This window comes from Astatotilapia calliptera, chromosome 2, assembly GCF_900246225.1.
Source record: "Astatotilapia calliptera chromosome 2, fAstCal1.2, whole genome shotgun sequence".
In the NCBI taxonomy this organism is placed as follows: Eukaryota; Metazoa; Chordata; class Actinopteri; order Cichliformes; family Cichlidae; genus Astatotilapia; species Astatotilapia calliptera.
This window is the reverse complement of record NC_039303.1, coordinates 18,326,368-18,351,086: the sequence shown is the minus strand read 5'-3', so window position 1 is coordinate 18,351,086 and position 24,719 is coordinate 18,326,368. Positions and strand designations below refer to the sequence as shown.

General features: G+C 40.4%; 2 protein-coding genes across 2 annotated transcripts; both read right to left on the bottom strand.

Annotated features, from left to right (window-relative positions):
• Nucleotides 1-1,580: 1,580 nt before the first annotated feature.
• Nucleotides 1,581-3,011, bottom strand: LOC113032833 (uncharacterized). The gene is made up of 3 exons (XM_026185977.1): nucleotides 2,707-3,011; nucleotides 2,493-2,617; nucleotides 1,581-2,294 (listed from the first exon to the last, which is right to left on the bottom strand). Exons 1-3 carry the CDS (start codon nucleotides 2,921-2,923, stop codon nucleotides 1,968-1,970), a joined length of 669 nt encoding a protein of 222 aa, XP_026041762.1. The 5' UTR covers nucleotides 2,924-3,011; the 3' UTR covers nucleotides 1,581-1,967.
• A 25-nt stretch (nucleotides 3,012-3,036) lies between these two features.
• Nucleotides 3,037-10,941, bottom strand: LOC113028241 (uncharacterized). Its single transcript, XM_026178357.1, has 6 exons — nucleotides 9,716-10,941; nucleotides 9,270-9,416; nucleotides 8,856-9,037; nucleotides 8,476-8,612; nucleotides 8,261-8,354; nucleotides 3,037-3,387 (listed from the first exon to the last, which is right to left on the bottom strand). The coding sequence occupies exons 1-6, from the start codon at nucleotides 9,798-9,800 to the stop codon at nucleotides 3,037-3,039; spliced, it is 996 nt and encodes a 331-aa protein (XP_026034142.1). The 5' UTR covers nucleotides 9,801-10,941.
• Nucleotides 10,942-24,719: the final 13,778 nt, after the last annotated feature.

Genomic DNA, 24,719 nt, shown 5'->3' with positions numbered 1-24,719 from the left:
CTTAAAGTTCTTAAGGGTGTCTTTGAACACCCTATGTTTAGCCTCACCTCTCATGCTCCATACATGCAATAATGGCCCAATTTTTCTGATGCAAGTTGGGTAGTGCAACATAAAGTGGTGTTTGGGAATCATGTTCCTACCTGGATACAACAATTTGAACAAGTCATGATGTTCCATTGTTAAATGTTTTAGAAGCACAGTCATGCCATGTGTAACAGATGGAGAGAATATGATGTTAATTATTTGCAACAATAGCAATAGCATAGTCCAGTTCTGATTTCCTTCTGGCACAATATCACCAAAAATTAAAGGAATGTTTCTTATCAGACAAAGAGTCTGAATGGAGTTAAGACCTATACTATTACCACTACTGTCTAAGTTCACCCTTGTTGGACGATTTTTGCTCTCCAAGTAGCCATAGTCAAAAGCATAGATCCGTGACAAAAGAGCAGGTTTCGGCAGAAAATTGTCTGACAGATATTCCAACAGTAACTTTATCTCATATTGTGCTACCCCTTCGAGAATATCATGCATAATGTCCAAGGAAAAGTTCTGGCAAACATGAAAGAATTGAAGAGTGTTCAGTGTAGAATTCTTTCTTAAGCCAAACACATGTAGCTTTTGAGGATCAGATTGCAACTCACTGCAGTGCATTTCAAAAAGTTCTTTCCCTCGTAAGATGATCTTTGGATCATCCTCAGTATACACACTCTGTGCATCCTGTTTTGCAATTAAACACAAACGACAAAAGTAACGTCCACTGAAAGACTCAACAAAACCCAAAATTGAGTGCATCCCCAAGTTGTCCCCAGTTATCTGACATATAGTGCCATGGACCTTTTCAGATGAGAAGGGTAAATCAATGCCATGGCTCTCCAAAAACTTTATGTCATCAATCAGAGGCTGTAAAATAGGATCAAAGCCGTATTTTTTCACATCTTCTGCATGAAACAATGCAACCAAATGAATGTTCATCAATGCAGAATTTAACTTTGGAGGCAGATTTCTGAGGACAAAATAGATTGCACCAACTTTGTGAACACCACGGTTGGAACCAAGTGGATTAGCAGTCTCAAAGTCATCATAATAAAGCTGAATTTGCAAAGAAGTCTGTGGTTTTGAAAACAATGGATGAGACTTATAGTAACTCCCATCACAAAAGTCTTCATATCTGTCTTCTTTTGATACACATAGTTTAGCAAGCAGCTCGCAAATATAAGAATTGCGACATATAAATTTGATTGTTTCCAAAATTGGAATGTACACAAAAGTGTCTTTTACTGGTACCTGGTCATAAGTGCCTGATTTTTTATTTAACCTTGTATCATAGCGTATTCCTAAAGTCTTTTCCACTGGATCCACAATTCCCCATTTTTCACGGAAATATGACTTTCTTTTAGCTTCAGTGTCGAACTTCTCAACTGGATTGTCAAAAGTCTCAAGACATTTTTCCACTGGAGATCTAACAGGATTTTCTGTTGGCACAACGTTCAGTACTTTATGTTTAAACTCACAGTGCAGTCCATCTGCAAAATCTTCCAAATCACAAACAAGTGATGACACAAAACTATATGCCAAACCACTACCATTGAGTTTACCAATAATTTTAGTGCAAATTGCTTCAGAATTTTTTTTAATTCTTTGACCTGACCCATTGTTTTCAGAACACCCAACCTCTAGGCTCTGAGTAACACTTGTTCCTGCAACTGCTATGTCTGTATCTTGTAATCTGTCAAAATCAGCTTGAAATGACTCTGAGGGTTCTGCATCACCACTTTGACAACAATCTTCATCATGAACACTATTTAAATGTTTTTTTAAAACCAGAATATGTAGTGAACTGACGGCTGCAACCATCTTGTGAACAAGCCAACTTAAATTTGGTGCTTGGATAAAAACTGTGACCTAGTCGCAAATGACTTATCAAAGCCTGACTGGTGCTATGCAGAGTTTGACAGATAAAACATTTAAACATGGTTTTCATTCAACATTTTGGCACGCAACTCACGAACACGTGGTGACTCATCTGTTGAGGTGGCATCAATGTTGAATATGGTGGTCTGCACAAAACTGTAGAGATGAACCAGTGACTCGTCGTAAGATAAGTTGAACACGTAGTGGGATTTGAAAAGTTCATCAAAAGCACTGAGTGAGCTGGTGGCTTGGCAGGGGATGAGCTGTTTGTCCACTGCGATGTAGAAGGTGTCAATGCTGTTCTGGGTTCGACCAACAGCGAGGATGTATGGTTGTTTACCATCTCTTGCTTGCAAGTGTTCATCAATGCTGCAGCATGACTAAAAACAAATGAGATATTGACATATAGGCCTAGCTTATACTTGCTGAGTATGAACCATTCATTCAGTTTGACATTATGTGCCTTGCTAACTTATTACAAAATACTAAGACACATACTTCATGGAGAGGAAAACTAAAAAGTGCAAAAACTGAAAAAGTGTTTTGTAGGATTTTAAAAAGTGAGACAACATATTTACCTTGTGAAAGTGCACCATTTTGTGTGCTGCATCAGTTGGACTTATTTTGGTTCTCCTCTTTCGTCCAGCTGTGGGTGGCAAAAGTTGAAGGAGTAGCAGCAGAGAGGCCATGTCACTGTCCCAGTCTGTGTATGGTTGAATTTATAAAACAATTTCAAAATGACAGGTAAAAATAAATATTATTAAAATCAAACAAGCATGGTGCGACGCCTACCATTTGCATCACTCTCTGTTGGTTTCTCAGCAGCTTTTATCAAACGACACAGGTCAGTTGACTGAGTCAGCTGTTTGGCTTCTTTAATAACCTTTGGCTTGAATGACATGTCCCACTTCTCAAGCAACTTGGTGGCTGTTTCAGCACCAAACAGCAGCAGGAAGTCTTGATTGACCTGTTCATCATACACACAGGACATAAAGACAGTGCTCAACATTGTTTACATTGCAATGTGATTTTGACCAATATGGGATATAGCCTGACTGGGATGACCAATGATCACATCTTTTACTGTTGCCATCCACATCAGCAAAACAAAAAAAAAAAGGATTAGCAGTTGAAAATATCAAGTGATTTGACATCCAAAAAGCGTGGAAATGTTTTGAAGACATCTGCAGTTCTTTGTGGATCATGCACCAGATCCTGGCGATGTTGGAACGTCATTTTCATCTTCTGAAATACACTTGCTTCATCAGGAGAGTGAACAAGAAATGAGATGGCCTCCTTGCAGGCATCTCCATCAAGTTGCTGAGGCAATGTGGTTGCTAATCTTCTGCGCTTAGGCCCTTGTTCTTGATGCACTGGGACTTCCTTCACTGGCCGTTTGGTTGTAGACCTGGACATGGTTTTGAGGCGCCACGCTACATATCCAGTGCCTTTCACTCCGTCGTAGAAATGCTCCTGTCTATGGAACGCCAGGACTGCCATAATGAATTAATTAAATACACCATTAAATAATTAATTAAATGTGTCAATAATTAATTAAAATTGGAATTAATTAATTAAATAAATAGTTATGACACATGTAATTAATTAATTATTGACACATTTAATTAATTATTTATGTATTTCACATTTTAATTAATTATTGACACATTTAATTAATTAATTATTGACACATTTAATTAATTATTTATGTATTTCACATTTTAATTAATTATTGACACATTTAATTAATTATTGACACATTTAATTAATTATTTAATGATATATTTATTTATTTCATTTTGGCAGTCCCGGCGCCTGGCTCTCGTCATGAAATAATTTTATCTGTCAGCCTCACCCATCAAACTCAGGGGGCGGGGTTAACGCTGCCCATGCAGCTTCTCTAACATTTGATTGGTTGCCGTGCAAAGTAAGTCAAAACAGGTCGATCCTAGATAATCGATTGCTTGTGTAGACTTGGGGCAGCCAGTTATCCCAGAATGCAGATCAAATCACAGGCAGCAATGGTGGTGGTGTAGTTTTAAAATACCCCGTTTTTCTGTCACCAGCTACACTTTTAACAGTGTTTTAGCCGCGAATGTCGCGCCGTATGTCTGGTCAGGTTGTCAACATAGAACATGCTTGCAAAAGTGCTCAGATGTTTTCAGAGATTTCACTAGCTCTGCTAACAGTTAGCATGCAGAGCACACCGAGGGGGTACATTAACCGGTTTGTTTACATATTCCACTCTCCGTGTTCCACATGTTGCATTCGCAGATTCTCATTTTCACCGAACGATCGTCTCTTTCCGCCTGGTCTTGTGTCTCTGTGCTTCTGTAACATAAAGAATGAGCTGACATTTTTCTCACGAAACCAGCGATCAGCTCAGCAGACCCTCAGTTTACCTGCATGCATCCTCCTCCTCATCTGTCAGCTGTTTAACACCTGCTGCTAATTCAAGAAACACGCCTACGTTACCTGGTGATAGTCACAGTTTAACTGGGCAGCCGGTGCTCGATATAACGCAATGTCAGCGCATTTTTCTGCACAAGATAAGTAAATATAGTGTTTTCCCCGAGCGCAGAGCTGCTGGAGCTCGTTTCCTTACAGAGCACTTTATAGGCGAACAGCTTCATCAGCGGCTGATGTCCAATCACCAGCACACAGCTTTCAAACCTCAGCTGAGTTTTAGCTCTCAGTGGTTAAACGCTGGACTTCATTCACTCAGGTTCTGTCTGTCGGGTCACGTTTACTTCGCTGTTTTATTTACAACTGAGCAAATCGGTTTGGCTGAGGTTAAAGTTACGTTTCATAACTGCATAGTTTCACAGACGTTTAATGGTTCACTGGCACATGTGTTAGACTGAACTATCATCTAAATATCATCTGTTTTTTAATAGTTATTCAACTGTATTCTAAGCACCAGCTGTCTGTTAGAATGTGATTTTTTTTCTCTCTCTGTTGGCAGAGGTATAAAAATGCGCAGGAAAATCTGACGTGCATGGCGAACTTCACCGACGATATTTAGGGAGGAATAAACACACATCAAACATAAATGAACCATTTGCCTGTCTCCATAATTGAGAGAATTTTCTCTTCTTATATCAACACTCTCTCTCTCTCTCTCTTTTTTTTTTTTTTTTTTGCTTTTTCGGTCATGTTATGTTTACCTGTCAAAGGCTTGTTACAAACTATGAAACACATTGTGCAGACTTCTGGATGTTAGAAGAAAACGAATACTGCTCATGAATGAGACTAAAGGCAGGAAGGTGTCCTTTAAAACTAAACATGTTAATAGGACCTCCCTGTTTATATCATAGTTTATGATATAGCACGTGTATTTCAGTAATAGCCTGCTGAGGCCACTATACGTGCTGGCCTCATATCAAATGTGAAGGCAGACTGAGTCTATGTTTGACGTTTGTTTATATCTAATCTTCCTTTTCAAACATTTAAACAGCAGCGAGTCTGCAGCTGAGGGAATACACATTCAAATTGTCGGAACAGGTTTGCTCGTTTCTTGGATTCATTTGGTGATTTATTAAATGTATAACTGTAATTCTAATCTGCTGCTGAGTCTCTTACACTTTTCTTTATGCTGTATATTTTCACGTCTCTGGAATAGTTGGCAGTTAGATAGTCAGCTGGGAAACTCATGGAGCTGAGGATATCGTGGATATGCTGACCTCGCTGCGTGGTGTACAGAGCGAGGTCAGCATGATTAATATTCACAATAAAAATATTAGCCGAACATCATGAAGTCTGTATGTGTTTCATAGTGTCGAACAACCTTTGTACAGTTAAAGCCAGCAGTTACTACATGACGGAAACACCAACGTTATCTCTTTTATGTGTTTATACACAGGTCACGCTGATTACTGAACAAAAACCCAAAGATCAGATGTTAAACAGATTTGCTCTCTCTCCTCCTTAAACATTGTGGCATGAATAAGGCACGGCGGGACCACAGAGCGACGTTCAGAGCCAACTTTATTTGATTCACATCACACCACACCACCACCAACCCCTGAGTCCCCGTGTTTTAACACGGCGGGCGTGATTGCGGATGCCGTGCAGGTGCGTCCGCACGGCCCCGCAGACCACGCCCCACCACATACCCCCATCGCCCGATTGAGGCCGGGGAGTGATCCGGCCAAACCTACTCCCCCCCGCGACCTGGGGCGAGACTCGGCCCCTACACATCGGCGCCCCAGCCCCCGACCAAGCGACGGGGAAGCGTCCGTTCTGGTGGCCGCCCGCGCATCCAGCGGCAACGGCGAAGCTGGTCCGGAGGTCGGCCGCGTAGCAAGCGGACACGGCCCCACCGGCATGGCCGTGTGCTCCTGCACACAGGCGGCTGGGCAGACGCCAGGCGCGCAGAATCGACTGGTGGCAGCGAGGCTGGACTAGCCAGCCCGCCGATCCCCGGCCTAGCGGGGCTGTCCCGCTCCTCTGCCTCCAACTCCGGCTGCACAGGCTGCCCTGGAGCAGGGACCTCCGTCTCCCCGCACAGCTGCTCCGCCACCGCCTCCGCCACTCCCGTTTGGAGCGGCTCCCCGCACTGCGCCTCCGCCCCCAGCAGGCACCGCCCCTCGCCCCCCTCCGGGTGGAGCGACTCCTCTGCCTCCGGCAGGTGTAGACCCTCGCCCGCCTCGTCCTCGGCCTCCGATTGGAGCGGCTCCTCCACCGCTCCCGGCAGGAGCAGCCCTTCACCCGGCTGCTGCTCCTCCTCCTCCGGCAGGCTCGGACCCCCGCGTGGCTCGTCCACCACCTCCGGCTGCCGAGGTGACCCACACGGCTCCTCCACTGTCCTCGAGACACACTTGTGGGGGTGGCGCCCAGGCCCAGAGCAGCGGTGCCAGCTCTGCCATCTTCCCCAGGTGGCGTTCGCTCTCCTGCCGCAGCTCCTCCTGTTGGCGACGCACCTCCGCCGCCTGTTTCCGCTGGGTGGCCGCTATTTCGGCCACCATCTCGGCCAGCTCTTTCCTTTCCTGGCTCTGGTAGGTACCCGCCATGCCGCCTCCTGGGTTTCGGCACCAATGTGGCATGAATAAGGCACGGCGGGACCACAGAGCGACGTTCAGAGCCAACTTTATTTGATTCACATCACACCACACCACCACCAACCCCTGAGTCCCCGTGATTTAACACGGCGGGCGTGATTGCGGATGCCGTGCAGGTGCGTCCGCACGGCCCCGCAGACCACGCCCCACCACAACATGTTTTTAATGTTAGTTATAATTCAGAATTGGCGACTGAAACACGTAGGACACATAAGAACATCAGGAAATAAAACACCGATAAATATAACCTCAGTAAAAGAAGTCAGCGGGGGTTACTACAGCTGTGTACCGGGGCCTGCGCTTTGTCGGTGGGATTGCTTGCGAGGCGAGCGGGTCTATCCCACGCTTTGCCGTGAGACTGGGACGACATCTCCGAAATCATCGAAACACTTTTGCAAAGAGGCTGTATCTTGACAAACCGACCAGACACATGAAGATTAAACCACTACATTCTCGGCTAAAAAAATATTAAAACGGTATTTGGTAACACACAAACAGGGTTTTTCAAAGCTCAGTTCTGTTAGCTTCCACATGCCGGTTGTTGTGTGCTAGAAACAATGGCCACCAGGCAAAAGCAATGGTTTTGACTCGATCAGCGTTAACCCCGCCCCCTGAGTTTGATGGGTGAGGCTGACAGATAAAATTATTTCATGATGAGAGCCAGGCGTCAGGACTGCCAAAATGAAATAAATAAATATATCATTAAATAATTAATTAAATGTGTCAATAATTAATTAAATGTGTCAATAATTAATTAAATGTGTCAATAATTAATTAAAATGTGAAATACATAAATAATTAATTAAATATGTCAATAATTAATTAATTAAATGTGTCAATAATTAATTAAAATGTGAAATACATAAATAATTAATTAAATGTGTCAATAATTAATTAATTACATATATCATAACTATTTATTTAATTAATTAATTCCAATTTTAATTAATTATTGCCACATTTAATTAATTATTTAATGGTGTATTTAATTAATTCATTATGGCAGTCCTGGCGTTCCATACCTGTCACATTTAAACATAGATGAAAAATAAACATCAAATGCGATCTTACAGACTTTGCAGATTCAGCAAAAAGAAACCCAAGGACTATTATCATGTAACAGGTGCAATACATGTTAAACAACATCCACAATTTCAATACAGTTTTATGACAATAGTTATTACGAAAGAGGAATTAAGATTTTTCTTTTAAATCATTTAGCTGATGTAATTATTCCATGATGAAAACTAAATAATGTGCTGTTTTACAATCACTGCATGACTTACATAGCCGTTTGGAGAAAATGGATCCTTCAATGAGGGAAAGAGTGTAATTATTCCAAGGGCATATTTCTCCTTCTGCTTACGGGAGGGAATTCTGCTATAGAGGAAATACAATTGACAATGTTAAATCAGAAGTATGTGTCTTTACTGCAGTATACATTACAAGAATATTCCATATGGCCCATCTTTACTTTTTTATTAGGTACTATTACTCTTACCCATGTCTCTCAGTCATATCACTTGCCAATATGTTAACAAGCTGCCGCCGGGTGCGGTGGCTCAGTGAATTTTCGGCATTGTATTCTTCAAGAATTTCCTCTCCACCAGGTTTCCTAGTCAAGGCATTTTTAACCATCTGCTCATATAAAAGGGAAAATAATAACAATAAAAACTTGTTTGTCAGTAAAGGTGAAAGTTTAGAGGAATGTCAACAAACCTGTGAAAGACATATCTAGCAAGAAGCACTAACTTCTACTAACATTTTTTCATACAGGGCAAGTTGGGAACCACCATGTTTTGAATTTCAATTTGTATAACAATCTACAGTATAAATGGTGTCAACTCAAAAATACAAAAGACATTTTCTGTTCTCAATTACCTCTTTTGCAGCCTCTGACACAGAAACATTTGGTGCAGAACTGTCTTTGCTGGATCTACTGCGGCCTGCAGGAATGCCCTTTTCCCTGAGGTCACTGTCACTTGATGAAAGTGATATAGTGTCCGTGAGGGAAGATAATGTATCCGAGGAGGATGGTGTGGAATGAGCTAAAGGACAAAAATCTTTGGGAGAGATGGTTTGGTTAACTTTCTTTAGGCTACTCCACAATGCCATTAATAACACAATTTCAATGTTCATGTTCAGACAACATTCTATACAAATATGACCCAGCCCTGTCCACTGTCATGTATATTGCATGAAGACAGGTCAATGTCATCTGCATCAAGAGCAAAAGAACTTGGCTCTACATTGAGTGGGCTATACTATGAAAATTTAAGTTATGATAACATTTACCTTCATCTGAAATCTTTTCACGTATTGTCAGGCATAGGTCTGGTTGGGCCTCCAGTAACTCCAGAAAAATGTCTTCTTCGACAGCTGTGTCAGTTTCATCGAAAATATCAAGGTCAGCAGCATCCGGAAGTCCAAACTTGGTTTTGGCTTTACAAAAAGATAAGCATAATGTCACCTAAAACGCCTGAAAAACTTTTTTAAAAACGAATTTTGACTTTTTTATTTAGCTAATATTTATTAACAGCTGTTTTACCTGTCTTTAAAATGGTTAAATTAGACAAGTCTGCAGCAACAATATAGGCCTAGGCCTACTGCTCTGTACTGATTTTAATGTCACACATTAAAATAAAATGTGTTAACATTTAATTCGTTTTTTAAATAGATGAGATGCAAACATGATGAACTGATACATGTGCAACACATTTTGTTCTGCCAGGTTATCTTACCTTCACTGATGAATTCTAGATAAGTGAATCCTGCGTGCAATTTAATGTACTTCTTTACATTGAGGTATTTCACTTTCAGCAACATGTCTTACAACAGCACCTGGTGGAGAGAAGGGGGCACAGAATATTTTTTACCATATATTTAAACCATAGCTTAAGTGGCAACAAATCCGGACAACTTTAAGAAAATATTAGGCTATACATTGTGTGATGATCTGTGAAGGGGTGACAGACCACTTCAACCTCAGGAACATAATTTGGCTTCCCCCTGCGCACTAAAATAGCTGAACTTGGGTACACAGAAATAGCATCCAATGAATTATCCACCCATCCACATGTTTATAAGACGACAACGGCGATCTTCTCGTCTGCACGCAGGCTAGATACTTAGTTCTGCTATGTTGCGAGTAAATCGCTGTAGCCTACTTGGGGAAAAGCATCTCTGTTTAAACCATGTCAGGATGATAATCCACATAAAATTTCCTGTTGAACGCACACCTGCCTTCATCACGCTTTCACTTATGACAACAAATATCCCTTATACTGTAAATTAATGAGTGCAAGTCTTACATTTATATCGGGAGTTTCTGACACATGCACAGCCGTCTGGCTAGTTGCTACTTTGTGGTGGTTGTTTTGTGACACGACATGCTAGGATTATCAGTGGAGGCGACGTCAACGACCCTCAGTCGTTATACCGCTTTGTCTTAAACACTGGATGGTAGCCTATTTCACTAAAACTGTAGAAAAGGGGAAAATGTTCCCTTAGATTAGGCCTACTACAACATGTATGATATATCCTAACCGTTAGCAAGCAATCCATGCACAAACGCAGCGCGCCTTGCTTGGTCACTAACATCTAACAGAATTCCATAACCCCCTGCCACTTCAAAGATTTGTAGGCTAGGCTACTGCTAAACTCGCTGGTAGCACGTGTAATTAGCCTATCTTGACGCTTTCCAAAACTTGACTTGAACGTCTCCATGTGATTGTTTAGTTCACTTTTAAATAGGATATTTCTGAGGCGAATGTTCGCTTCCCTTAAAAGCAGTGGGCTAAACGCATTTGTCTTAGCTGCCAGCTAGGCTACCACAAATTCAAATTTTAACATTACATTTAACATATCCAGAGGATAGCTAACTCCTCCCTCGTTTCATTTAATAAGCATTGAACACTGGAAAGCATTTCTCTTATGACATTAGAACTAACTAGAATTGAGAATTATATTGAGCACGCATTTATTTTCGCTGCAATATTAACTTGTTATAGAGGATAGTTTAGCTACCTAAGCTAACGAATCCCATCTCTTACCGCAGATGAATACACTCCACATTAGGAAAATATTGCATGCTTCTGATAAATAATGTTATAGGCTAGTTAGTTACAATATTTAATAATGATAAAATAACATAGGTCTTGTTGTATAGTTTTTACCTGAACAACCTCCTCGATCTTGACAGCAAACTTCTGGCGGACTCCTCATGCCCATGAGCGCGAAAAACCCGGATGTGGAAATCAACTCCAAATGAGTGTTATAGTATTGACTCTTTGAAATAACTCCGGCTACAGAGCTTTTTCAGCACCGTTAGTGTTACTGTAACTCTCAAACCAACACTTTTCAACTCGAAATTTTTAACACCAGTAATTTTAACTCACATCAACACTTCGGATTTTGCTGTGTAGAGTATGCTTGGGGAGTGTGATCGTGTGTACAGCATCTCTTTATGTCTGTCTCCACGTTGGTTGAGTGTGGAGTAAGTGCATATGAGAGCATGAGGGTGGGAATGGATGTTTGTATATGTGTGTGCCTGTATGTCTGTGTCTATATGTCAGGTTGGGTGTCAGGCGCCACCTCTCTGGGAACATCTCAGGCCCTCCAAGGTTTGGAGGCCTATCTCCCCCTACCACCACTTCCCCTGCCAGTGGCGGACTCCCTCAGACATCGGTGCGTTTGTGGTTCTTTGTGTCCGGGGATGGGCGTCCAGGTACACACTGGCTCACTCCTTGGCGGCCGCTTATCGGGGCCTGGAGCCTGGGGCTCGGTCACTCAGGCACGGCTGGCTGCCGGCGGAGCTCACGGGCGCGTCACTGCAACTCCCCCTGGCTTCTGCTCCGCGGCTGCTGAGTGAGCCCTCATCTGGGACTCTCCTCAGCTCTTTCTGGGACAGTGGCGCGGCTACCCCTCTGTTGGTCTTCCTTGGTCTCTTGTGTTCTGGGGGCCTCTGGATGTCTGGAGGTTTGATCTCCTCCATACCTGCTTCATGCCCCCACACCCTCTAGCAGATCATTACATGAAGGAACCTTTTAAAAAAAACAAGCGCGTCCATGCTCACAGGTGTACACACGGGTGATCACACCCACAAACTACACCCTTTTTGGCTCCTATCTCAAAGCACACTGTGTTCTGTTGATCGTATGTGCTGCACAATAATGTTTAATATTTAGTATTTACTGTCATATTCCCATATATCATTGTGATGTTGTTTATTCTATTACTCTTGTTCTCTTCTGCTTGTTTTCTTTTTTCTTTCTCAGCAGGTGATCCAGGTGATTGATATATGCATTTTTATTTTTTTTTTAAATTTCTGCTCATTCTGTTGGTTTTTGTCTTTTGCCCTTCTCCCCCGTCCCTCTTCTCAGCTGTTTCTCTTTCCCTCTTTCTTTCTCCCCTTCTTTCCCCCAGTCAAGTCTGTCCCGTACTCAGTAAGTGAAAATAAAATAAACAATAAAAGGTGAATCAAATGGACCATTACGGCAAGGCTGGGATGGTCAATTTGGTAAAGTAAATCCGTTGGGCATCTTTCTTTGCCTTTAGACAACAATTCTGATGGCAAAAGAGCCAAAGAGGACAAGCAAAAAAAAAAAGAAAAAAAAAGGAACTTTTAACTACACCACATGCACATTTTCTGTGAAGTATGCAAAGTTTAGAATCTAAATTTATAATTACAGGACAGTCTGAGTGATTAACGCCCAGAATATTTTCTCTGGCTTCACACGTTTATCACCTCTCTCCTCACTTCTACAACTCCCAGCAAAAGGCCAATATTGGGTTCAGTTAGGACCACCGTTTTAAAAAGATTGTTTCCGTCTTCAGTATTTTAGGTCTGGTGGCCAAAACTCCAGCACAGAACAGGCAGCTGTGAGGGCCTGTAGCTCAGGAGATTAAGCCGGTTGTCCACCAACTGGAAGGTCTGCGATTTGATCCATGGCTCCCTCTAAGTTGCTCTCAATGCATCCATCATTGTGAGAGTCTGTGTGTGACAGAAACTGCTTAAAGGCGTGGAATAAAGTGCTGTATGAATGTGTGTATAAAGGGGTGAATACAGCTTCTACAAAACGTACTTTGAGGGCTCAGAGTAGAGAAGTGCTATAAAAAGCAGTCCATAACAGATCAGTGACAACAGATTTAACATTCGTTAAAGTCAAACAAAGCTTGAAAGTAGGAGCAGGGTGGATGGAGTTTGCAGAGCGGCTCGCTGGAACAACTGTGGGCAGGCTTAAGCAGCTTAAATAGTGCATCCTTTCTGAGATGTGCCAATTACCAGCCATGAGCTGATGTGGTGCAGCCTTGAAATGAGTCAATCAGCTGTGGTCATGGCTTAGCTTCACTTTCTACAGAGTCCTGATTATTATTATAATGAACGTTCAGGCTTGACTGTTGAACTTTGTAGTTATTTTGATGGTATTGCTCGTGTGATGTTGCATGCTTACAGCAGCTGAAAAACATAAATTAAAGAAAGTCCTTTTTGTTGCCTTATCAAAACGACTGTTAATGTCTAAACCTAATGCAAGCAGCTTTTTTTGTATTTTCAGATATATTATAAGGTAATTTTCTGGTTGATGGTGACTTCCTATCATGACTCATTTGTTTTTCTTGGATTTGGTGAGACATTTCACTGATGTTCTGTGTTTTGAAACAGCAGGAAGTGACAGTTTATGACTGTTTCATTAGTGATTGTGTATATGTGAGGCATAGGGCTCTGAAAGAGTAGTCTACACACAATTTGAGGAGCACTTTGTGGTTGTTAACAATTTATTTGGCTTATTTGTAGATGTTTTTAGATCATTTCCAATATAAGGAAGAACTCCCACTCTTTGTATTTTTGATTTTGCAAGAGATCCTCAGCGGAAGGATGAATGAATGGGGCTCTATTAAGCCACACTTTGAAGTGTTTTTTTTTTCTTTTTTCAAAATGATTCATCATCCCTTTGACAGAAAGGGTTCAGACATTATGTAACGTATATTTTCTGCTGGGTTGAATTGTTGTAAAATGCATTTCTGTAAGTATTCAGGATGAACCGCTTCATGAAATCCACTATTTTTATTTCAGCCATGAAGCGAGCTGCAGAGGAGAATTCCTGACAGTATCCTTCTGAAAGCTTCAGCCATCACAACCAGCTTCTAACATTTCCTTTTATGATTTATCAATGTTTCAAATCTCATCATGTTTTTAAAACGTGTACGTCATCAAGGGACTAAATCAGCATGCAAACTGTACCAGTGCCAGTTTGGGTACCTACAGCAGGTTTAAACCCCAAATGTAAGTTAATTCATGAAATTATTGTATCACTCAGTACATTTAAAAAAAACACATTAAACATTTCAAATCAGTCAAAATGTGCCAACAGAAATTGTTTAGGTTTTTTGTGACTCTGTGTAGAGCTGCAATCTGCCGAGTAACTAATAAACTCATGCTGAAGCCTTCAACAAACAGATTATTGATAAACGCCTTATTATTATTATTAGTATTAGTATTAGTATTATTATTAGTATTATTATTATTGATTGATTGATTTTGTAAATGAACAAGCTGTTATGGTACTGCACAGCATTTTTATTTTAACAATACATGATTTCTCGTTGATTGACTTGCTGTATTCCCCTGATCCTGACACTGACACTAATAGAATTCACACCTCTTCTGTAGACCCTTCATTTCCATACTAATACACTGCTGTGTCTCTCACTGATTCAAGGTATTCCCTTGGTGATACTGAAATTACAAAACTACCCTGACAGCCCACTTGACAGTGGGAAAAAAAAACGCATACACATTGTTGTTATTCAAATGAGGTGTGAGTCACTTTAAGGCATTCACTCGCTACTTGTTAGAAACCCTTTTTCAAGAACTTGGGGAAATTTTAATTGGTTCAACACTGACATTCACTAGTGTTTTTGCCATTTTGAAGCCTAAACCAATCCTGTGTAAGTTCTGCTCCAACAGGCTGTTATATAGATATTGTAGTGGGCTATCTGCTAGAGGGCTTTCTCCTCATCCACGTACTAAGATGATGTGAGTAGATGTCTTACGCTGTGCTGCGAGTGATGTTCTTTATGTGTAAAAAACAGAAAAGAATGAAGGTGACAGATTAGTGCAGTCATTTTGTTCCTGCACTTGGTCCTAGGAGACTCAACGCATAAAAAGTAAGACAGGAGTAAAAGAGGAGTTCAGAGGAGGAATAGAGGGAGTGAAAGGAAGAGGCAGAATACATGATTCTGACAGATTCCAGTTTAGACCCAGATCCTTTTCATCTTGACAAGACGATAAGGTATTTCAGTCTCAGGCATCAGGAGCAGCTACAAGATGGCTGGTGGAAATGCTGCAGAACAAGCAGGACTACCTTAAGGAGTTAAACTGAGCGATAAAACAAGAAAAGCCTTTGTCAGGATCCAGGATCCTGACTGGTACTCAAACATCAACATGTCATGGACTTAGAAACACTTTATCACTCAGGTTTTTATGCCAGACAGAATTTGAGTAAAAGACACTGCCCACTTGATCTTTAGCTAAAGGCACTTAAATGATCCTAACAGCACCAAGAAAAACAAAGATTTTCTCCTCAGATTAGACAAAAACACAACTGTTTGGAGAGATCCCCAAGCACTTAGTCAGGCAAATACCAAACAATACTCCTGATATCATCCCTGTGGTGAAGCATGGGGGAAGCAGCATCACACTGTGGCATCACTTCTCTGGTGTAGGAAGGCTGGTTTGAACTGACAGAAGAAAAAATGCCATCAAATACAAGAACGTGATTCACAGTGCAGTTGGCCGGATACTGGGCACCGTCCCTCTGAGCATGTCAGTGAGCTGAGAGATGGAGCGAAGACTATTCTTTAATGACCCAAACAAAGCCCGTACCTAACCCCCAAAATCTCTTGTTTCATGATCTTTTACACACACACGCGCGCGCGCGCGCGCGCGCGCACACACACACACACACACGTGGCATAAAAGTTGATTCTGAAGACCAAACAGCTGTCCAACATTTCTGTCAACATTTGACAAACCTTAAAGCTACTAACAGGAAAACTAAAGTGGAAAATGATCAGTGATAAGAAATGTTACAGAAACAGCTTTAACCACAGTTTGCATGATTAACTTTAAACATTATAAGTCAGCTTGATAATTATTACTGTCTCAGTCTTTTAAAATGCTACGGTAAGAAAGGATTGCAAAGAAATTCAAGAAGAATTCAACTAAAAATAAAAGTACAAACACATTTAAAAAACTGCATTAACTTTGTAATAAAACAGGTGTGGTATCTGCAATGGAAAACAACCCTACCACATTTTATCTTTTGGAGAAAACATATATTAGTATTGTTAAAGCACAGCTATAATTTGCTGTATAATTTCCTACATTCCATATTTATGTCTAAGTTCCCGTTTACTGCTTCACATTCCACTTTTTTATGACTTAGTACACGAAATAGAAACTGCATGCTATAAATGCATCTGATGAATCCGACATAAGTCTGAAGGCTAACTGTGCAGTAGTCTAAAAGGCCTCGGGGTAACAGAGATCAAGCCGTAACATATGAAAGCAGGTTAATGAGGTGGATGCAGCGTATAAAAATGTAGACAAGGAGAGAAGGCAAGCATCTTCTAAAGTACCGACAAATAGACAAAGTCAGATAACTGCTAACTGCTTTTTCCTCCAGCAAAAGGCAAACAGGTTCATTTGAGTTTTACACTTGTTCTTATTTAGTTGATCAGATTTGAAGCGCAAGTAAACTTTAACCGGACCAGACAGCCTCTGGCTTCACTCTTGAGTTTATCAATTCATTTTTACGACTGGCATTTGTTACAGTTTCAGATTATTCTTTGATTTCTTCCACTAAAGACAGACACCAGGTTTGCATACACACACAATAGATTATATTGCTTCCCATTAGCTATATTTATAATAATCAGCTTGTGTTTTAGAAAACACTAATGCACATCAATAATTTGTCATCACTTCTCCCATAATGTGAAAGCAAAATGATTAACCTTGATGGTGGAAATCTGTGCTTCACAAATGTTAAGACTGAAAACTGTGTTCAAGAAAGCCATTACAGTGTTTACTTTTTAGCTTTGTTGCTCTTTGCATAATGTTGCTAATGGTATTACTCAAGCAATGCCACACGATGAGTCATTTATGAAGGTTGGCCAATGTAACCCATTCAGTTTTATTTGGATTCATCCTTGTTTGGCATTTATCTCTATTTCTCAGAAGGTATATTATTATTAAGGTATATTATGGTTTCATAACTTTTACATAACTGTTTTTAGTTTGCATTAATGGGATTTGTTTTTTGTTTACAGTTTTTCTACATCAGACATCAGATCCATGTCAGACAGCGCTCGGGTTTTTTTTTTACTTCTACTTGCACAAATGCATCTAAATAAAGCAAATATACAATGCAAGCTTTTATAAAATTGGTCAAATAAAATTTAGATTAGCCTATTTCCATACAATGCTGTCTCATTACTATTTAGGTCCAAACTCTGAAAGTGTAAAAATCCTATTGCTCCATTTATTTATGTAAATATTTGCACATTTTTGGTGGACCAGATATGATTGAAAACCCCAAAAAATTATACATCAAGAGAAATGTTGAAATGTCCATATTTTGGGATGTTTGGCTTTTCTCTAATATCTTAAATTTCTTAATAATGTTCAACTAGTTGTTTTACTTTTACCATGAAATGTTTACTAATTATCAGATTGTTGGGTCTGTGTTTCGACAAGCCCCGCTAATTCTAGAGACTTATTCATCATGAAGAAAACAAGACAGTCGATCGATCAAACACTTGCGCAAGGGAGGCCTGTGTCCACCACGAAAATGACCTCAACCACGACCTCCCTTGCTGCCCTTTTTATTGAGACACAGTTCACACAAAACATGCCAGAACCACGCCCACATGGTCCTAAGACAAGGCATTTGTATGTATATGTGTGAACTTCTGTAAGAATGTGTTATGCGAGAGTGTGTGTGTATGTGTGTGTGTGTGTATGTGTGTGTGTGTGTGTTATGTGAGAGTGAGAGTGTGTGTGTGTGATCCTGTTGATCAAAGGGTCATATAACATAAAAGCACAAGAGGAACATCCTTGGTCATAAAGAGGGTCTCCCCCACACCCTAGATGGTTCACCCTAGATAATACAGTGAAGCCATACAAAGGGGAGGAAGTTTGCCAACATCAAACAAGGGTGTTCCTGTGATAAAAACACTACCGCCTCCCCTCCCAGAATCTTAAGGATCTGGGGAGGGGAGGACAGAAATAATTTTTTAAAACTATGTACAAATGGTAAACAAAAATGACAAACATTTAATATTTGAACTTAACACAGATATATCCTAATTTTATTTTTTACAGTTTTGTCTAATATAAATATAGAGATTTCATAAACTTAATATCTATAAATGATTTCATAGCTGATAAGAATGTGAAACATGTTTAACCCAACGCATTTTGACAAAGCCAGGTTGCATTTCATATTTATAGCAACTACCACTGTATCTGTGTACATTTATTTATTATGTGCTTTTAAAATATACTAAACTATTCACCATCACATGACATATTTATCTAACAGTACCGGTTCCAATGCAACATTTAAGCACTCTCGTGTTGCCATGAGCAGTAGTGCATGAGTAACTGTGTAACTGCATTGCGTTTGTAATTCTTGTGAATACTGTATCTCAGTGGTACAACAGTGGTCTACAATGTAACAAGCTCCAGACTTGAGGGACCAGAGTTTGTTAAGAACATGTAGAATTTATGTTTGGCTGTAAGACAAGAAAACATACATGTGACAAACTCATAGCAGTGCACCGATAGATTATGTAGCTGTGATATATTAGCCAGTGTAGCAGAACATTACATAAGAGGGCTTTAAGTGGAAGGAGCAAAGGGAAGTGGGTGGGGTGAGCACTGTTAATGTAACACAGGTGTCACTGACATCAATTCTGTTGCGTTGAGAACAGCACGCTCCTGCCCTGCACTGATGCTCTGAGGTAGTAAATATTTTTATGTCCTTTCAGTCCAACAAATGTTTTTCTAGACAGAAGTCTGTGAATTAATTTGATTACACAAGATGTTGACTTGTGCTGAATAACAGAAGCCAATTATGTTTTTATCAGCCACAAGTGTGCTCCCTGTATTGTTTCAGTGTTATGAGAATGTAAGTGGGAAGTACCACAGAGCCAGTTTTGACTATTTTGGGTTGAGTTTAATAATGTGGACAGATTTTATCAGTGTGATTGCTTACATTTACCCCGGTCAACAGTTTACTGAATAACCACAAGATTAGGCATTTTTGGTAAAGTCACTTTTTAAATATTACACCATATAAATACTATTAATAGAAAATGTAATAATTGTGTAATTTACTGGATATAGACTTTTAACAGCTGGTAATCAAGCATCCTTCTGTTTGAAAGGCCCACAAACATGGCCACCCACCTTGGTGCTGCTGGCTGGTCCCAGACATGACAGACTAAGGCAGCTCAGAGCAATGTTAGTGATACGACTGGCAAACGAGAGCAAAGTCAAACACAAAAGATTCCAATTTAAATAAATGGGAGCTTATTTGACACGAAGACAAATCTTTTTTAATCCGTTCGACCGTCGATGCTGCTGCACTCACATGTGTTCCAACGGTTTATTGTTCTTGTGTATATGTTAGTCCACAAATATGCCAAAAGAAGACCTGCAAGGTAAAAACAGAACAAATGTCATATTTTACATATAGTGAATATACCCAGCTTTAATCAGCAGCAGTAACTTGCTGTTTCATAAACTGTGATGAGTTCCAGTTTCCTCACATGGAACACTTAGATCCAGATGTGAGCTTAACAAGTATCTGCTGTAAACTTAGTATCAAGAACCAGGTCAGCCACAAATCTATACAGGCTGTATAGATGTAAATATATACAAATATTGTGTTCATCTCTTTATTCCAGTAAGAGTCTTCATAACCTGCAGACAGATGCCAGTAACAGGCTTTGCGGCCACCAACAGAATCCACTCTCGCTGTTGCAGAGCACAGTCCCGAGGCTTAACCCTTTGGAACCTTTCCAGAAGGAGTGACTTTCTAACGCTCTGTGTTTCAGCGTTTCAGTCATCTGTTTTAAGTTTGAGTGCTAGTGAGACCCAGCCACTACCCATAATGCTAGCTATTTTAAAAGCTGAATACTATCAGATAACAGCAAAGCCTTATTTAGAAATGGTCTCCCTGAAGTCTCTATACTGGCACAAAATATTTATTCTGCTTTTTGCTAATTCCAACCCAGAAACGCAGCGTGTTATCTAATAAAAAACAAACAAACCACTATTTCCCACAGAAATTATCGACCGGCACTATTTCAGTCGCTGGCACAAGGGTGCCAGACTACTGAGTACAAGCAGCTAAATATGGACTCCATAGGGAGTCCAGCAATCAAGGACAAGACAGTCATTTCCCAGTCTAAAATGCCAATGTCTGGAATTATTTTAATGCTGAGAGTTAAAACTGAACTTTATTTTATTTATTATGTTTGTTTCCACAAGAGTCTCATTTAGTGCATAGGAAAAAATACCCAAATATCCAAACAACAAGACGAATGACAGTACATGAGTGACGATGAATAAGAACTGAACTCTGCTATTGTTTTCTCTGCTTTTGTTTTGTTTGTTTTTGTTTGTCTGTTTGGTTACGGGGTGGGGGGGAGAGGGGGGGGAGTTGTGGTTGTTGTTGTTTTTTGGGGGTTATGCTTGTTATGTGTATGGGTCCTGAGGTGTTGTTGTTGGTTTTTTTTTTTTTTTTTGTGTGTGTGTGTGTGTGTGTGTGTGTGTGTGTGTGTGTGTGTGTGTGTGTGTGTGTGTGTGTGTAGAAACTGGTTTTCTGCAGTGTTTTGTCTATTGTAGACCTGGTAGGGGGAGAATTTGGGTTGGGGGGTTGGAGGGTATAATGGACATACCACTGTTCTGAAATCAAGATTGACTTAGCTGTTGCTAACTTTGTATGTCATTGTTGAAATTAATAAAACAAAGTTGAAACAATATAAAAATAAAAAATAAAAATAAAAAACTGAACACATATTTAAGTGAAACAGTAATGATACGAGATATGCTGAACTTTATGAAAAGGTTACTTTTCTATTTTAATTAGGGTCTGATACTCGACGTCACTGTCTCTAGAATAGAATAAATACAGTTTTCACAAATGGCTGATCAAATATGATCCTTCACTGCTAAAGGGTCAACATGGCCTTAGTCTTAATTTGAATATGACAAGAAAATGTCAGCAGCCATTCTGTAGTTGATCTATGGCAGAGGTCCCCAACCTTTTTTGTGCCACATATTTTCACAGATAAATAAGGTGTCACGGATAAATACAAATAAATAAAACCAGTATTATTCATAAGTTAACAATAAAAACGATAAAACAAATAACGCTAAAAACCCTGAAAACCATAAATTTCACACCTGAACCTCAACTCTCGCAGCCCAGTACCAACCGACTCATGGACCGGTACCAGTCTGTAGCCCGGTGGTTGGGGACCACTGGTCTATGGTACATACCGTTGACCTAACATCCTATCATAACAATATGATAAAAGTATTTTAAGAGGGGTACAAATCCATAGTATCTCCAAAAATAACAGACTTTTAGTTGCTTTTCTTTTTGCTGCTGCTCTCTTCACTTTAGCTTCACCTAGCTATCATCGATACTTTCCATCATTGATGTTGGCTTACAAAATGCATCAGTGTTGGCACTCTGTCAAATTCAACACATTACATGGTTACAGAGAGCCACAGATAAGGAGTAATTAGCAATGGAGTGTGCATATTTACCATCAATCACAATATATATATCATTATTTTTAAAAGCAGTCTCCTTACATATGATCAAATCAAAGAGTGCAGAGAAAAATGAAGACTAATGAAAAGGCAACCCTTTGTTTGACACCAAAAATGCTTATTACAACTGAAAAAAGCATCACCAGATACTATTATTGTAATCTTAAAGTAAATCTGTGGCTCGCATGTATGAAGACTGTGTGGGTACAGTGCAGTGTTGCAGGAGCCAAGCTGAGACAAGCTGAGAGTTCTTTTCTTGGCTTATTTTGCAGTGAGCGTGCTATGACCCTGGGCTCATGGCCAGAACGCTATAGCTGAAATGCCTCTGGAGTGCTAATGCTGTTCTCCAATGTAGTTATTATTTGTTATCGGTTTTATCTTTCCCAGGAAATGGGTAAGAATCCAAAAAGCTCCAAGCACACTATGCTGTGACCGTGGACTGTATAATGCAACGACTGTGTCACCCTTTTGCTTTTGCCACATTTTTAAGCCTTTCCTTTAACTTTTGGTCCATGAGCACGTTGGATTTTTTCAAGACCAAATGGATCATTTCTGAAGAAGGTAAGATGGTAGATATGATTTTTGTAACAGCAATAACTAAATAAATAAATAATAAAGTCCTCCCCTCCTGTCAGCCTGTATACTTAGAGGTGAAGTGGGATAACATCAAAGTTGCAAGAGTAAAGTGCTTCTTCTAATTGAGCAGCTTCCTGCTGCAGATCACAGTGGTGAATGGGTCTGGGAGTTTTATTTCGTGCACTTTTTACTTTGTTTCTTGAACAGAAAATAATTGAATTACAGTGGGGGACTAAACGCCGATATATGGCGTTGCGTTGATTGAGCTCTGATATCAAGTTTGTGCCTCTTGCACCCTGTTGTGTGTTTTCTGGCACTTTTAGTTATAACTTTCAAACCTCGGTGAACAAATGCAAGAACACTGCAGTAACTAATGACTTATTTCATAGACAGCAGGAAACACAAGTCACACATATTTGAATGTGCAGCACAAAGAGAGCGTACATATGTTACAAGTGAAGTTAGTTTTTAATGATTTATTTGAATGAGATATACAGTCATCAAAGTAGGAATCCATCCAGGTCCCGGATTAAATCCCACGCTTGGTGAAAGATTTCAGTGTACACATTTCTCTTGCAGACTAAAACATGCATTTCAGCAAATATAACAGCCTGAACTGCCAATCTGAATGGGTTTTCTGACATTGTTATTGTTGGCCCATGTTTTGTGTTGTAGTTACTGTTAAAGGGGGTCTGTTCTGCTTTTTCCTAACTTTTCCTGGTAGAGAAGTTAAAAGCTTAGACTTCACACATGACCCTCATTATGTCTCTGAATAAGGGCTAGGGGATGAGGGGAGTAACAGCTGAAGGGTAAAACTGTAAAAATACAGTTCTGCTGAAAAGGACTCGCCTCAAAAAGACGGCTACACCACTATAAAGGACGGCGCAGACATCCTAAGAAGAAGCAGAGGTGATTATACAAATCAAAGGAAAATCCCTGTGCTGCCAGTAGACACTAGCTGATCAGTAGCTCCCAAAACAACACTAATCTCACAGTCAAACCACTTAAACAAGACACACCGCTACAGCTCGCTACTCTCAGGGCTGGCTCACACACTGACCGAGCAGCTCTCCTCCAGCTTTTAAACTGTTGGGTGGCTGATTGCTGAGTGGAGCCAGCTGCACACTGACTCCTCATGGATACACAGGGCAGCCGAGGAAAGAGAAACAGGACACACCCACACAAATCACACGGGCCTGCTAAGAGCCGTAACAGTCCTGTATGATGTCACTGAGAGCAAATATGCCAACGTGGGCAGAGCATAGACACACGGGTAGCCAATCACAAGAAAGCTTAGAAAAAAAGACATCAGTTAAAACAGCTTCCTTCATGCAGGGGATGAACTGAGAAGCAGCGCAGCTCTGTGCTGTTCATTGGCATTTACTGTTTTCATTCTCATAAAGCAATTGAAATAGAAAATACCACGTATTATTGCATCCAGCAGTTTAACCAATGTTTGAATTTTTGGGTGAATAACCAATTTCCCCCAAAACAAGCACTTTAAAGATGTTGAATTTATTATTATTTGTTTGTTTTGGTCTTGATTTGCTGAGGAATAAAAAATGGGTGAAAAATATATGTTTATTTTTTTAAGCACAATTGTCACTGTCACAGCTAACACCTAGAGCATTGGCATTTTCTGTCAAATACAGAGATAATAATGAGAAGAAAGAACCGGCTCTGAGAAAACTAGAAGAAGAAAAGGAGATGCAGGCAAAATGGGAGTTCATGAAGCGGTGCAACAGATGAAGAAAAACATGGACAGTGACAAAGGCAGCACGGCATTATGCTACCAGCAGCGCAGCTGGACACAGATTGAACACATAATGCTATGCTCCAGTGTTTCTGACACCAAAGTGTCTCAGTCACATCCATGCACGCCCATAAAGTATCACTACTTCCCTCCGCTGTTTGAGAATACATGACAGTGCTGTTCCCTGGCTGAGTGGGCAGTGTGTGGATGTGACACCTCCAACCAGCCGTGACTGTGTCTCTAGCATTTGTTCTCCCTTTTATGTAAGGTGTTCACACCTATGGGTAACTTAGAATTTCCAATTAACCTAACCCCATTAACTGCATGTCTTTGGATTGTGGGAGGAGGGCAGAGTACCCGGAGAGAACCCACGCAAACACTCCATCACCCCCTTGTCCTCACCCCTTCCTCTCCTGTTCATAGTAGTTATGTCAGCCATAATATTTACTGTACTTAAACCCTGACTAATGCTGTTTCAGTGCCTTCCTTCCCTGTCGCAGATAATTGTCTTGATCAATACGGACCCATCCCATATCAGTGAAAATTTTCACTGCTCATTTTC

Excerpts from the sequence above, each read along its gene's own strand:
- LOC113028241 (XM_026178357.1), bottom strand. The coding sequence starts at position 9,800 with ATGTTGCTGAAAGTGAAATACCTCAATGTAAAGAAGTACATTAAATTG. Across the intron at positions 9,038-9,269 it reads TGAAAAGATTTCAGATGAAG|ATTTTTGTCCTTTAGCTCAT; the intron begins GTAAATGTTATC and ends TCTCTCCCAAAG. Across the intron at positions 8,613-8,855 it reads TGTCAGAGGCTGCAAAAGAG|ATGGTTAAAAATGCCTTGAC; the intron begins GTAATTGAGAAC and ends TTATATGAGCAG.
- LOC113032833 (XM_026185977.1), bottom strand. The coding sequence starts at position 2,923 with ATGTTGAGCACTGTCTTTATGTCCTGTGTGTATGATGAACAGGTCAAT. Across the intron at positions 2,618-2,706 it reads AACAGAGAGTGATGCAAATG|ACTGGGACAGTGACATGGCC; the intron begins GTAGGCGTCGCA and ends AACCATACACAG. Across the intron at positions 2,295-2,492 it reads AAATGGTGCACTTTCACAAG|TCATGCTGCAGCATTGATGA; the intron begins GTAAATATGTTG and ends ATTTGTTTTTAG.